At 38.0% G+C, this 15,701-nt stretch overlaps 1 protein-coding gene across 50 annotated transcripts in view; it reads left to right on the forward strand.

Annotated features, from left to right (window-relative positions):
- Window positions 1-15,701, forward strand: part of LRRFIP2 (LRR binding FLII interacting protein 2) — a 121,347-nt gene that overhangs the window by 21,005 nt on the left and 84,641 nt on the right. For all 50 annotated transcript variants that reach the window (XR_014822715.1, XR_014822717.1, XR_014822716.1 and 47 more), the window contains exon 2: window positions 5,467-5,610. Coding sequence is in view for 47 of the 50 variants with exons in the window: in XM_021071625.2 (XP_020927284.2) it covers window positions 5,521-5,610 (90 nt within the window). In the remaining 3 variants the exon portion in view is untranslated. The remainder of the gene's footprint in view (window positions 1-5,466; window positions 5,611-15,701) is intronic.

A 15,701-nucleotide genomic window follows, 5' to 3' on the forward strand; every position in this document is an offset into this window, starting at 1 on the left:
CCCTAAAAAAAGGAAAGAAAAAAAAGACATGCCAATATTTTGAGTTCTGTATGATGAAATACTTAGATATGAGGGAATTGCAACTGTCAGGATTCAGGTAGAACTATCTAAGTGTGCTGTATTTAGAATATGGCTTGCTGATACTCTGTTCTTACTAGAGTGAACAATATCATGATTGAAATGCCATTTAATATGGCAAAAAGCCTATTTTTCAGAAATGTATTACCGTCGAAGCTCATTGGAGAAGATAAAGCCTTATTGATGTATCCATTTTAGAGGATTTATATTCCACAGCATCCTTTCTTTCCCTTAGGTAGACAAATACTTACTGACAAAACCATCTGGGGAAAATCAGCTTGACATTGGGTAAAAGACTTACACAAAAATGTAGGCAGTTTTGTTCTTGTCAGTGGATGTAAACATTTAGCACTTGTTTGGTTGATAGCACTAAGGAAAAGCTGAAAGAAATTAACATGGCTCCCTAAGAAAAGTGTTCTTGAGAAAACCTACTTGTAATAGAAACTTATTGAAAGTCCTTTAGAACCAGAAACTGGACGTAATTTATTTGAGGTTACCTTTGGTGGGTCTATATCTTTAATTTTGTCATTTTGTTGAAAAGTAGTTTTCTCTTGGCTGCGCCGGAAATCTTATTTCTTTTAAGGTTTCCCTCATCACTGATGGAGAGTGTTCTGGAGTTATTAGAAGATAGAGACATAGGAGCTGAATACTTTCCGTTTTTCTAACATTAATGAGTGTTTACAGAATACAAATAGTATATGTTTCTTGAAAAGCACTAGATTGTTTTTTGAAATAGATAATGGTTGATCTGTCTCTCATGTACAAATGAAAAAGGTGACAAAACCTGGCCAGTGATACACATAAACACTTGGTTACCCTTGCAGATAGGTCAAGGAGGACAAGGAAGATAGGAATTTGTTTCCATTTCCTGCTGCTATCCTGTGCCTCTGTCCCTTTTGCTGTTATCTTTCTCTCAGGGCTGGTTAGCTTGGAGCTTGTTGAACCAGTTTGTTTCTTAGGCATTTTTAATAAAAGATAATTCTTTATGTAAATCTGTGTGCTAGGAATATCCAGGCAGCTATAAGGGCTAAGACAGTGTTAATTGAGAAGGAAGGATAATGGATTATGGGGAAAGAGGAGAAAGAAATTCCACTTTCAGAAGAGGGCCACCAGATATATGCCCAGGAGTGGGATTGCTGGGTCTTAATGGTAGTTATATATAATTTTCTGAGAAACCTCTGTACTGTTTTCCATTGTGGTTGTACCAATTTACATTCCCACCAACAGTGAAGAAGGCTTCCCTTTTCTCCACATCCTCTCCAGCATTTGTTGTTTGTTGACTTGTTAATGATGGCCACTCTAAATGGTGTGAGGTGGTACCTCAGAGTAGTTTTGATTTTCGTTTCTCTAATAATTAGTGATGTTGAGCATCTTTTCATGTGCCTGTTGGCCATCTGTATATCTTCTTTGGAGAAATGTCTATTCAGTTCTTTAGCCCATTTTTCAGTTGGGTTGTTGGTTTTTTGGCCATTGGGTTGTATAAGTTGTTTATGTGGGGTGGACTGGGAGTTTGGGTTTAGTAGTTACAAACTATTGCATTTGGAGTGGATAAGCAATGAGATCCTGCTGTATAACGCAGGGAACTATATCTAGTCACTTGTGACGGAACATGATGGAGGATAATGTGAGAAAAAATATGTGTGTGTGTGTGTGTGTGTGTATGTAATATATATATATGTGTGTGTGTATGTATATGTATGTATATGTATTTATGTATGACTGGGCCACTATGCTGTACTGCAGAAATTGACAGAACATTGTAAATCAACTATAATAGAAAAAATAAAAATCTTAATAAGAAGAGAAAAAGAGTGCCACTGCCAGTGGTTTCAGATAGCAGGTCTCAGCTGTGTAGCATATTGTGCCTAATTTAGGTGTCATCCACTTTGGGGCCAGTTTATTCTTTGATATGAATTTATTTATTTATTTATTTATGCATCTCTTTTTCTCTCAATGCTACTGGAATTTTAGAGAATCAAAAAGAAAAAAAAATGCACCCATAATCTCATCTTCCTAAAGAAAATAATGTTAAATTTTTGCTACACTTGCAGCCAACTATTTTTCTTCTGTAATTACTTTTGTGTGTCTGGAATTAGAAAATGCCTATGTTTCTGTATGCTGCTTCTGTGAAATGTCTTTCAACAAGTACTTGGAAAGTTGGCTGAAGGACAAATATTGGACGATACTACAGCTAAATTGTCACTCTAGTCTAAAAAGGAACTTTGTGTCACATGCTGTTTTTTTTCTCAGTGAGTGACTAATATTTGTACAGCATTACTGTTAAATAGGTGAAAGACCTTTGTTTTTTTAATTTTGTTTTATAATTGATTTACAATGTTCTGTCAATTTCTGCTGTACAGAAAAGTGACCCAGTCATATATATATTCTTTTTCTCATATTATCTTCTATCATGTTCTATCACAACTGATTGAATATAGCCCCCTCTGCTATATAGCAGGACCTCATTGTTTCCATTCTAAATGTAATAGTTTGTTATCTACTAACCCCAACTCCCACTCCATCTCACTCCGTCCCCTCCCCATTGATAACCTCAAGTTTGTTCTCCTTGTCTGTGAGTCTTGTTTCTGTTCTGTAGGTAGGTTCATATGTGCCATATTTTAGATTCCACATGTAAGTGATATGTTGTTTGTCTTTCTTTTCTGACTTACTTAGTATAAGAATCTCTAGTTGCATCCTTGTTGCTGCAATTAGCATTATTTTGTTCTTTTTTTTTTTTTTTTTTTTTGTCTTTTTGTCTTTTCTAAGGCTGCACCCACGGCACATGGAAGTTCCCAGGCTAGCGGTCTAATCACAGCTGCAGCTGCCAGCCCACACCACAGCTGCAGCAACGCAGGATCCCTAAGCCACTGAGTGAGGCCAGGGATCAAACCCTCAACCTCGTGGTTACCAGTTGGATTTGTTAAACAGTGAGCCATGACGGGAATGTGAATTTTTGTTCTTTTTTATGACTGAATAGTATTCCATTGTGTATAGTACCACATCTTTGTAATCCATTCATCTGTTGATGGACTTTTAGGTTGTTTCCATGTCTTGGCTATTGTGAATAGTGCTGCAGTGAACATAGGGGTGCATGTATCTTTTTGAATGAAAGTTTTGTCTGGGTATATGCCCAGGAGTGGGATTGCTGAATCATATGGTACTTCTATATTTAATTTTCTAAAGAACCTTCATACTGTTTTCCATAGTGGTTGTACCAATTTACATTCCCTGTAACAGTGTAGGTTCTCTTTTCTCCACATCCTCTCCAGCATTTGTTATTTGTAGACTTGTGCATGATCAGCTGCTGCCTTCAGATATACATTCTTTTCCCCTTCCTTTTCCATTTAAATGAATCCTTATATACAGATATATTTTCTATGGCAGAATAATAAACTATCATCAGTCTTCATTCTCAGTGACAAACCTAACAAGCCAGCTCTGTGGAAATAAAAAATGGTGTCAGCTAAGAAGGGAGTAGCCTGAATTTTCTTTGGAGAGAACTTCTTTGTAAGATTGGATTAAGTGGTTCTGTTTTATTTTGCTTGAATCAAGTAAATCCCAATACATTCATGTCACTTATACTTTTAATATAGTTCATTCTATTTGGACAAATTTGAGATTTTTTTGTGTGCGTGACTCACTGTATAGTGAACATTCACCAGTTTATTTTGTTAAAGCTAGGGAAAAAATCAAGTTAATGGATATTTCACTAAATGAGTTATACTTCTCAGGAATGTGTATGGGAGAGAAGGAGGTCACGTAAATTGGGATGCATTCTCTCAAGAGCATCTGTAGTTTCAAACACCATGTGTTAGAAAAGTTAGATGGTCTTTATCATCCTTGGTATTTAATCCTGGGAGATGAATTTTTCTTCTCTCTTTTGTAAAAATACATCTATTTTATAATAATAACAATAATAATAGATTCATAGATATAGTCTTAGTCATTGGCCTATGACATTGCTGTTTTGCTCATCGCTGTATCTTTGGCATCTCCCATAGTGCCTACCTAGCAATAGCAGAAACTCAGAATTTGTTGCCTAGATGGTGTTGGTTATTGCTAATTGCAAAATGAACTTTCATGGGTTTTTTTTCTTTTTAATTTAGTAGTAGTGTAAGTGAATTTTTCCTTACATTTTACTAAAAAGCCACCTTACCTTTGTAGTTTTAAGGCTCTATATTAAGTTTTCTTAAATATGTGCTTTCAGTTTTAGGCTGAATGGCTTTTCTGAAATGTTTTTCACTCTGGAATGGAAATAGGTTTTAGAAATATCTGTAGGAAGGAATTGCCATCGTGGCGCAGCGGAAACGAATCCAACTAGGAGTCATGAGGTTGCAGGTTTGACCCCTGGCCTTGTTCATCGAGTTAAGGATCTGATGTTGCCACGAGCTATGGTGTAGGTCGCAGACGTAGCTTGGATCTGGCGTTGCTATGGCTGTGATATAAACCAGCAGCTGTAGCTCCAATTTGACCCCTAGCCTGGGACTCTCCATATGCTGCAAGTGCTGCCCGAAAAAACAAAAAACAAAAAAAACAAAAAAAAGAAGGAAAGAAAAGAAATATCTGTAGTGGGAGTTCCCACTGTGGCTCAGTGAGTTAAGAACCTGACTGTTACCCATGAGGATGTGGTTCGATCCCTGGCCTCACTCAAGGGGTTAAGGATCCGCCACTGCCGTGAGCTGCAGTGTCCATCACAGCCTCGGCTCAGATCCAGTGTTACTGTGGCTGTGGTGTAGGCCAGCTGCAGCTCCAATTCAGCCCCTAGCCCGGGAACTTCTGTATGTTATGGGTGTGCCCATAGAAAGAAAGAAAAAAAATATATTTGTAGTAATTTTAAACTTAAATAGAATTGCTGTTTGCAGTTTTCTGAGACTGATATTATAATACGTTGTCACAGGTTGCTGAGGGTAGGTAGAATGGTAAAAAGAGTTAAATTTAGTAATTAGTATAAAATTTTTTTTTTCTTTTTAGAGTCACACCAGTGGCATTTGGAAGTTCCCAGGCTAGGGGTCAAATCGGAGCTGCAGCACCTGGCCTACGCCATAGCCACAGCAACTGGGGATCTGACTCATGTCTATGACCTGCATTACAACTCTCAGCAATGCTGGATCCTTAAACTCACTGAGTGAGACCAGGGACTGAAACCTTCATCCTCATGGATACTAGTCGGGTTCTTAACCCACTGAGCCATGACGGGAACTCTAGTAATTAGTATAAATTTAATTATTTTAAAATTTATTGGAATAAGTTGATAATGGAGGAAAAAATGGTGACCAATTTCTTTATACATAAACAATAAATATAATTTCTCTATGTTAAAAGTATAAATGAGCATTAAAACTGCATAAAGAGAAACTTCCTGCATTATTCTATTTGTTTTTATTTTAGGGCTGAAAACAGTGCAGTTCGTTTTCACAGTTAAAAGACTATTAAGAAGACAAGATGGGGACTCCTGGTTCTGGAAGGAAAAGGACGCCTGTGAAAGACCGATTTTCTGCAGAAGATGAAGCTTTGAGTAGCATTGCCAGAGAGGTATGTCTGGGAAACTCCTCTCAACACTGAGTTATACAGAGAAGAATGTTGTAAAAATGCTATATTTATATAGACATTCATTCATTGAACTGGTTTCAGAATGCTTCCTATAAATAAGATGTTATATGTGGCCTCTAAAATACTTTATTGGAATAAAATACAGTTACTCTCTCTTTACTTGGCTATTTATTCAACTCAATTAAGATTAATTTTTAATTTTATTTTTGTGAATTATTTGACTTCCAGGTACTTGTCCTTTTCTTTTAAAATTTATAATTAATCTTCATTATTGAAACTTAAAGTAATTAGAATGTTGAAGGTATGATAACTGTATTATTAAAATGCTCATTAGGCTCTGCAGTAATGTATCCCAGGAAGCACTGTATAACTGTTGACAGAAACAGTCCTTATTTGGTATATTCTCAGATTCAGTGTCTTAGCTGTTTTTGAGATACTGCAGTGGAATTTTTATGTTTAATTTTTAGCTAGTAATAGAGTTTCTGAAGCCTCTTGTTTTGCTTTGTTTACAACTCAACAAAAAGGAAAGGGGTGCCACCTATTGAATCTCTGCCAGCATTTCCTCTTGCATATTGGAAATGTAAGATAACTCCCAAATGTGATTTCTTAGTGAGGAGTCCACTGTATTTGAGAGTCTTTCTGTAGCTGAAGACCTGACCATGTACTAACATGGTGCTAGAATTGCTCAGAACATTTTAAAATTGTATTCTTTAGGTGAGAATATTCCCTCATCACTTCCTCTTTGTTATTCTTAGTAAACAACTCATTTAGGACTATTGCTATTTCCTCTTGACATATTACACAGTCTTTTTTTTTGGATCTAGCTCATTGTTACGTTTTTCCTTTTATAAACTACTCAGCTTTTGAATTAGAAGTCAAATTTTGTAGGAGGATATTTGTGGCAGAAAAGAGTTACCTAAAAACTAATGACAAAATTGGGATAACACTTCAACAAAATTGCTTTAAAAAAATCAGTGAGGTATTTTTAGATAAAAAGGTAAAAAATACTTAGGAATGAAGTAGTGGAGAACACTTTACAGTGATCTTAAGTATTTACCAAAATGAAGTATTTTAGAAGCCACATAGTTTTAGTTGAAAATTGAAACAACTCAAAATGTTTATTTTCAAAACTGGAGGGATTTACCCAGAATTCTGTACGGGGAGAAAACACCAGTATGTTTTTGGCTCTTTTTGTACTGTCACTAGGTATTTTAACTCTTTTTGGATATAATGCTTCATTTACAAAATTGAGTAGCATTCTAGTGTCCAACACTTGAGTGCTTACTATATGACAAATATTGTTCTAAGCATTTAAAATGAATTCATTTAATCTCCACAAAATTATTTTTTTGTTTTTTTGCTTTTTAGGGCCACACCCTCGGCATGTGGAGGTTCCCAGGCTAGGGGTCCAATCAGAGCTACAGCTGCCAGCCTACACCACAGCCACAGCAACGCCAGATCCAAGCCACATCTGTGGCCTACACCACAGTTCATGGCAACACCGGATCCTTAACTCACGAAGGAGGCCAGGGATCTAACCTAAAACCTCATGGTTCCTAGTCAGATTCATTTCTGCTGCACCACGACAGGAACTCCTAATCTTCGCAAAATTCTGAAATTGGTTCTATTACTGTGTTCATTTTACAGATGAAGAAATCATTGCACAGAAAAGATAAGTAACTTCCCTAAGGTCACACAGCTACGAAATAGCAGAGCTTGGATTCAAACACTTGAATTCTGACTCCAGAGTCTCACTGTGCCGTGCTATTTTCTAGTCTTCTCTATCTCCTCCATTAATAGTTTATTTTTCTGTAACTTTTCATGATTTTAAAAGCACTTTCACATCTTGAGTCTCACAACAACCTTATGAGTTAGGTAGGATAGGTATTTTTATTAGCCTTATTTACAGATGAGGAAACAGATGAAGCTGAGAGATTAGTATCTGAAAGGTATCAAAACTGGGACTCAGATACAGTTATTTAAAGCCATCATTTATTTTTCCATATCATTCCACTTCCAGAAAAGCTGGGCTTTGGTGAGTTGAGGTGTGGCTTTGAATACTGGCTCTAATATTTGCTGGTTGAGTAGTTTTGTTAAGTAACTACTCTGGATGTCAATTTCCAGATCTATAAAATGAGAATAATACAGGCCTCCTATACTAAGGACTGTTGTGATATCTAAAGGAAATTATGCATGTAAATTTTATCATAGTGTTAGGCTTGCAATAGGCTATCTTGTTTATTAATAACTTGAAATAGAAACTGAGGATAGGAGTACCCGCGGGGCTTAAGTACAGTCATTGTTTTGCAACCATCATCACTGTCCATCTCCAGAAATATTTTTATCTTGTAAAAATTGTTTGCATCTTTAAAAGATATTTGAAGATTGCTCTGTGAAGGCAGGAATGTGGCTGGATCTAGAAGTGCCACCGTATTTGTAATAGGCATGTTGCTGCTTTGCTGGGGGAGGGTGTCTGTCATATCTCTCTGAAGAGCTCATAAGAGTAGGTATTGGAGAACATCACCAGCAGATTCTCTATGGCATCAGAAAGCCAGTCTGGCTGCATACCCTGCTTGCTTGTTGGCTTTGACTGTTCCACCGGTTTGGGGAAAATGCAATTGGAGGGTTGACTGGGGGTGAAAATTACCTAGTAGCACAGAGTAAGTCAAACTGGGGACCCTTAGGCAGCTAGCCTCTCAAAAGGAGGAAGTGAGGGAAGATGAAGGCCACTTATGCTGCCTTGTCTCAGTCAGATTGGTGAATGTTAAGGTGAGTGTTTCAATGAGAAGTAGAAGCCTCTTGAAGGGTCTACAAGCAGTCTTATTAAGGCATCACTGAAGCCTAGAATATTACTCCTTTGTTGCAGAGCTGAAATTATGAGGAAAATGTTTTCTGCACACCTCTTCAAATGGAAGTCATAAGAACATTTATGTTTGAACTTGATGATCTGAGAGTCCTTCTAATTCTAAAATTCTGTAATTTCTTTTGAAATTCAAAACTCAAAGAAAATTTATGCTCATAGTGCATAATTCTCTTGAATCTAAAGAATCAGTACAGGCATAGAAACTGCTCATCTTATTTATAGGAGTTGAAGTCTAGCAAATGGGATGTTTGGGGACTTTTATGTTGAGCAGAAGTTACATGTCTACATATTTGGTTGTCAAACTTACTTGTAAAAATAAGGAAGATAGGAAGCTCTTTGTCTATTTAACATTTATAGCTGCTAGAACTGCTGAATTTTATTTTATTTATTTATTTATTTATTTATTTTGTCTTTTTGCCTTTTCTAGGGCCGCTCCCTCGGCATGGAAGTTCCCAGGCTAGGGGTCTAATCAGAGCTATAGCCACCAGCAGTGAGGGATCCAAGCTGTGTCTGCAACCTACACCACAGCTCATGGCAATTCCGGATCCTTAACCCACTGAGCAAGGCCAGAGATCGAACCCTCAACCTCATGGTTCCTAGTCGGATTCGTTAACCACTGCACCACGATGGGAACTCCTGAATTTTATTTTTAAAATAGCTTTATTGAGATATAATTCATATAACATATAATTCACTCATTTGAAGCAAACCATTCAGTACTTTTACATGATTAAAGTTGTGGTTAAAAAAATAGAGAGAGAGAGCCTTCCCACTGTGGCACAGTGGGTTAATGATCCTGCTCATTTCTGTGGCATTACTGGTTTGATCCCCACCCAGCAGTGTGTAATGAATCCATTGTTGCCACTGCTGTGGCATAGGTTGCAGATTCAGCTCTAATTCGATCCCTGGACTGAGAATTTCCATAGGCCTTGGTCAAGGCCAAAAGGAAACACACACACACACACACACACACACACACACACACACACACACACACGTATAAATGAAAGAAAATTTGCTATTTTAACCGTTAACTCTACAATTCATTGCCATTAATTACATTAACAATATTGTGTACTGTCACCACTATTTCAAAAATCTTAGAGTTCCCTCCGTGGTGCTGTGGGTTAGGGATCTGGTATTGTTTCTGACGAGAATCGGGCATTGCTGCAGCCGTGGCATAGGTCACATCAGCAGCTCATATTCCATCTCTAGCCTGGAAGCTTCCATATGTTGCGGGTGCAGCTGAAAAAAAAAATCTTTTCATCACCCTAGGCAAAAATTGTGTAACCATTAAGCTAAGCAGTAACCTCATTGCTCCCTCTTTTCGCCCCTGGGAAACTCTAATCTACTTTATTGTTCCTATGAATTTGTCTGATTCTAGATATTTCATAGAACTGGAATTGTGCAGTATTTGCCCTGCTGTGTCTGCCTTTTTTCTCTTCGCATAATGTCTTCAAGATTCATCCATGTTGTGACATGTATCAGTGCTTCATTCCTCTTTTTTTCCCCTTTTAAATAGCTTAATTCCTTCTTATATAGCTGAATGATGTTCCATTGTTTACATTTTGTTTATCTATTTATCTGCCGATGGACACTTAGTTGTATTTAATTATTTTGCTGCCTAAAGCCGTATATTCTAGGCCTCTAGTAGTGAGAATCAGGAGTTTGTAGTTTTGATTATAGATTTAGCAGCCTGAGAAGAAGGATACAAATGAAAGAACTGTGCTTAGTTTAAAAGATACTCTCCACCGTGATTGTTTTATGGCATAACAATCATAATAGTTTGATAGAGCTAATGATTTTCTCAGCTATTTTGCTATAATATTTGAGTAATTTATTTTTAGGCCGTGTCAAATTAATGATTAAAAACTTTTGGCAAGGATAGCAGTTTTTAAGAATGCAAAGAATTACCATAATCATAAATAATTATGGATGTTAATACTCTCTTTCATTTAAGAATAAAGGATTGTGATTTGTTTTGTTTTGTTTTGTTTTATAGGACCACACCTGAGGCATATAGAAGCTCCCGGGCTAGGGGTCAAATTGGAGCTACAGCTACCCGCCTACGCAACAGCCACAGCAATGCCAGATAGAAGCTCCCGGGCTAGGGGTCAAATTGGAGCTACAGCTACCCGCCTACACCACAGCTCACAGGAATTCCAGATCCTTAACCCATTGAGTGGGGCCAGGGATCAAACCCACAGCTTCATGGATACTAGTCGGTTTTGTTTTCATTGAGTCACAAGGGACACTCCAAGAATAAAGTTATTTTTTTAACATGAATTTTGAATGTCATTCATTTAGTAAATGTTTACTGAGCATCTCTTCTCTGTAGGTGCTGTATTAGGTAAGGAGGACGTGGAATGGCTAGGTCTAACATCATTTCCTTTTGGGGAGCTTAGATTCTGGAGGGGAAAGTTGACTCCGAAAAATAATTATGTAATGAACTAGTCCTTTGATTTTTCAGCTTCTTTTTTTCCCTTCACAATTAATGCCTGCATTTAATATTGTAATTTCTTTTCTGTCTTGAAAGCTGTGATTGTCAGTGTAGGTCACAACCCATGGCATTCTTAGGATTGAGGAAATATAATATATTTATTTATAACTGTGATAAGTGCTTTGAGTCAACAGTAATGATTTCATTAATAATGTATAACGGGAAATTTGACATGTCTGGGGACTTTGGGAGGCCTTCCCTGAGGAATTGCCCTTTCAGTTGAGTTTTGAAGGAGGAGTGGAATTTTTTTGGGGAAAGAGTTGTCAGATGTAGAGAAGAGCTTTACTATCAGAGGGAAGAATGTGTGACAAGCTTCTGAGGCTGAAAGAAGATGGAGAATTTAAGGAATAACAGCAGCAATGGCTAACATGTACTGAGCTCGTATTAAGTACCAGGCACTGTTCTAAGTTATTTAAACAAATTTAATCCTTTTGATAACTCTGGAGTAATCTACTATTCTCATTTTATCCATGATGAATCCAATGCATGGAGAAGTGAGGTAACTTGCTCAAGGTCACATAACTAGAAAGGGGTAGGTCTGAACTTTGCAGTTAGGCTTCTACACTCTTAACTCTTGTGTCTCCCATGATACCACTGTTAACTCTGACATGGACAGCAAGGAGGAGAGTGGCCTGGGTTAGGCAGGAGCCAGATCACATAGGCTAGTGGTTCTCAACTGAGAGTGATTTTGTCCCACAGAAGAAATTTGGCAATGTATGAAGATATTTTTGCCTGGCACAATTAGGGGAGGGGTGTGTTAACTGGCATTTGTGGGGAGAGGCTAGGGATGTAGCTAAAAATGCTACAGTGCCTAGGACAGCCTTCCACAACAAAGAATTCTCTGGTCTAAATGTCAGTAGGGTTAAGGTTGAGAACCCTGATAGATTTTGGTCTGTGTCCTAAGAGCAGTGGAAAAACATTGAAGGGTTTTGCGTAGGGATATGATGTGATCAAATGTGTGTCTTCAAAGGATAGCTTTACTTGCAGGCTAGAGATTGTATCAGAAAGAGACATTAGTGTTACAGGGAGATAAGTCCTGAGACTTTCGCAAGCAGTGGGGGCCTAGCCTAGAGTGATGACAGTGGGATTGGGGAGAGGTGGTTGGAGGGCAGAGGTAAGTGGGAGATGCTCAGTGAGGGCAGTGGTTGGGTAGCAGAGGGGAACTTTGGATTGTGCATCTGGTTGGATGATAGGCAACATCAGTGTAGGAGGTGGTTTGCGGAGAAAAGACCATTAATATATGTTAGTATGTGTGGTATTTAAGGTGCCCCTGAGGCCTCAAAGTGGAGATTTTGAAGAAGCAGTTTGGGGATTTTGGATCAAGAGTTCAAAGGAGAGGTCTGGGCTGTACCTAGACATTTGAGACTTGTGTACATGTAGAAAGTAATTGAAATCATGAGTCATGGATGAGAGTGTCTAGGGAGAAAGAGTTGGTGATAATCATGCTTCAGCCCTAAAGAATTCTAAGATTTCAAGGTCATGTCTCAAGTCTTACTTTTGACACTTTTTTGATCATCCTCTTATGTTGGGTTCAGATTGTTCTGTGCAAATTGTATTTGCCTGAGAAGTTAACTTCACGGGAGGCAGAATTACTCTTGTTCAGAATACCTTTTACACCCAGTAGTGGTACACAAAAATTTATAAAAGATCATAAAATATGAGTTAATTTTTCAGTTATGAAAAGAACGTTTTTCTTTTCCGTTTCTACCCAATTAAAACTTTTATTTAAAAATTCTCAGAGACCCTGTTTGTGACTCAGTGATAGTAAACCTGACTAGTATTCATGAGGACTCGGATTTGATCCCTGGCCTCGCTCTAGGTTAAAGATCCACCATTGCCGTGAGCTGTGGTGTAGGTCGCAGACTCAAGTCGAATCTGGCATTGCTGTGGCTGTGGCGTAGACTGGCAGCTGTAGCTCTGATTAAATCCCTAGCCTCAGAACTTCCATATGCCATGGGTGTGGCCCTAAAAAGCCAAAATAAAATTAAAAAATAAAAAAATTCTCTCCCTTTGTACTTAGTTTTTATTAGACAAATGATTTGAAATCTAAGTTGTTTTTAGTCACTTAGGAATCTTTCCAGTGGCATTAGTGCATGAGCACCTCTAATTCCTGTTGAGTGCAGACCTCTCTCCATTTTTCCCCATTTACATATTGGAACTAAGGCAAAGAACGGTGGGAGATGTGGTTGGGGCATCACACACACACACACACACACACACCCTCCCCCGAAATACAGATACACACACACACACACGCACTCACACACACCCTCCCCCGAAATACAGAGCCCTGGCTCTCTGATGGCCCGTGTTACCCTCAGTATCTCACTGTTCCTTGTTTTGTCCCTCTAACCTGAATTAAGGAAGGATTATTGAGCCCTAGGACTTAGTTTTGTGACAGTGTGACTAAAAAATTTGGTATAAAGTTCACTGTCAGTCTTCACCAGTCCTGTGACTTAGAGGAATTTGGGGGAAAAAATTCAAATAGCACAGTATCATTATTCTAAATGTAAAGACATTGCTAAGCAACCCCCCATCCCACCCCTCAACACACACAGAAAGTTTTCCTGCTAGAACTATGAATCACATTTTCCCTTTTGGTTAGATATGTCATTGTTGAGCCAAAGTTTTGGTTTTCCTATGCTATCTATTTATTAGGTGGTATTCAAACCTCAGTAATAAAGTCTGTAAACTGAAATCGCTTTCCTCATTGCAAAATAATATTTTGCTGTCAAAAGGTTTCTGACTAAAAAGGAGATAAGAGTTGTTTGACATGAGAAGATGGGTTAAAATCCCTAGATTTTTATCTAATATGTATTAGTGTTTATTGTCAGAAAAATGTATATAGTTAGTTTCCAACTACCAAAAGCTTTAAAAAAAATGGTTAAACATAGTTATATTGTAAGATCTAATTAAGAAAAATGGTGCCTCAGATTTTCTACTTAAGGGAAGTTGCTGGGAAATTGAGTAATGATTTTTTATTTGTTAATTTGGAAACCATAGCAACACAATAAATATTATGTCTCTTAAGTTGTCTTTCAGTGTTCTTTTGGCCTGAGTGTCATGGAAGAATAAACAAAACTAAACACAGTAAATTCTGATTCTTAGCTACCTGAATTAGTCATTTTCCTTTAATGTTTTGCTTTCTAGAATTTTGTATTTCACATTTCTTGAAATTGAAACATAATCTGCAAAGCTCCAAATTATACCTTACTTTCTTTCTCATGCCAGTTGCATAGATTTTATATTATGGATATACATGCAAGCTGGCAATTCTGCATTTGGCATTTCAGTGCATTTCTGTCAAATCGTGAGCTTTTAATTTGCCTCCCTTTAATACTGTTACATGATCGCAGTATGATAAAAGTTAAAATCTGGAGGTTCCCCTTCTTTTTAAGGCATTTGAGTATGTTTTCAATTTCTATTCTTTTTGAAAAATGTTGATGCAGAAAGATTTTCATAAGAATTTAAGTAGTACCTATTTAAGTCTACATTAAATAGCACTGACATTTGGGGGAAATTATTTTAGGTCTTTTCTTGAAAAAATAAGGAAGGGAGAAGACATTGTAAACCAAGTTTTAGGAGTTCCCATTGTGGCTCAGTGGTTAATGAATCTGATGAGGAACCATAAGATTGTGGGTTCGATCCCCAGCCTTGTTTGGTGGGTTAAGGATCTGACGTTGCTGTGAGCTGTGGTGTAGGTTGCAGACGCGGCTCGGATCTGCCATTGCTGTGGCTCTGGCGTAGGCCGGCAGCTATAGCTCTGATTAGACCCCTAGCCTGGGAACCTCCATATGCTGCTGGAGCAGCCCTAGAAAAGGCAAAAAGACAAAAAAAAAAAAAAAAAAAAAAAAAGTTTTAGATCCTATATTTCACCCCTTAGGCCTGTTTCCTCCACCCTCCACTCCAATGGGGAACCACTGTAATGATGTTCTAGAACATATCACTGTATTGTTTTATGGGTGTTTGTGTAGCACATTTTAAGTATTCTCAGGCACAGGGCTGTGAAATAAGTAGAACCTGTGGGAAACTGCCAGAATAATAGCTCGGTTTGGCTGGAGAGAGGTTGGGAGGAATGGGAGATGGTGCTGAAGAGACTAGAGGGGCCATCCAGGAAGGGATTTGTGTGCTGATGAGTTTACATTTGGTTTTGGCAGCTTTGAGGGAGCCATTAAAGGGTAAAACCTTTTCCAGACTTAGCCACCATGTAAAGAGTGACTGTTAGGGAGAAAATTACTTAGGAAGCTTCATTGTCATCTTGGTAAGAGGTGATGAGAGTGTGCATTAAGTGATGGTGGAAATGGAGAGGAAAGTTAGGATTAAAGAAATAGTAAAAAGATAGAATCTTTATGGGAACTGGACAGTAGAGATTGAATAACGGGATTTTGAGGGAGGACAGAAAGGAGGGAGAAACCTTATGATGATCCTTCATTTCAGTTCTTGGGTAATGGAGCAGTGGGGTGGGGGGGAGGATATAAAGATGACAAGGAACTTTAAGGTAAAGGTTGTACATTCACTTTATGATATATTGAGTCTGAGATCCCAGTGGGACAGCCCCAGTGTTTCATAGCCAGTTGAATCAGAACTGTGAAAGAAAAGTCTGGGTTGATCACAAAGATTTGCAGACTATCACTGTCACTCAGGGAGGGAATAAAGAGTGAAGAGAGTGAGATGAAGCTTGGAAGCTTTGGTTATATTAAAGTTTAAGGG

The sequence above is a fragment of the Sus scrofa genome, chromosome 13 (assembly GCF_054392235.1).
Source record: "Sus scrofa isolate SSC_HxYL_T2T_F1_AM1 chromosome 13, Sscrofa_HxYL_maternal_Yorkshire_Landrace_v2.0, whole genome shotgun sequence".
Taxonomy (NCBI): Eukaryota; Metazoa; Chordata; class Mammalia; order Artiodactyla; family Suidae; genus Sus; species Sus scrofa.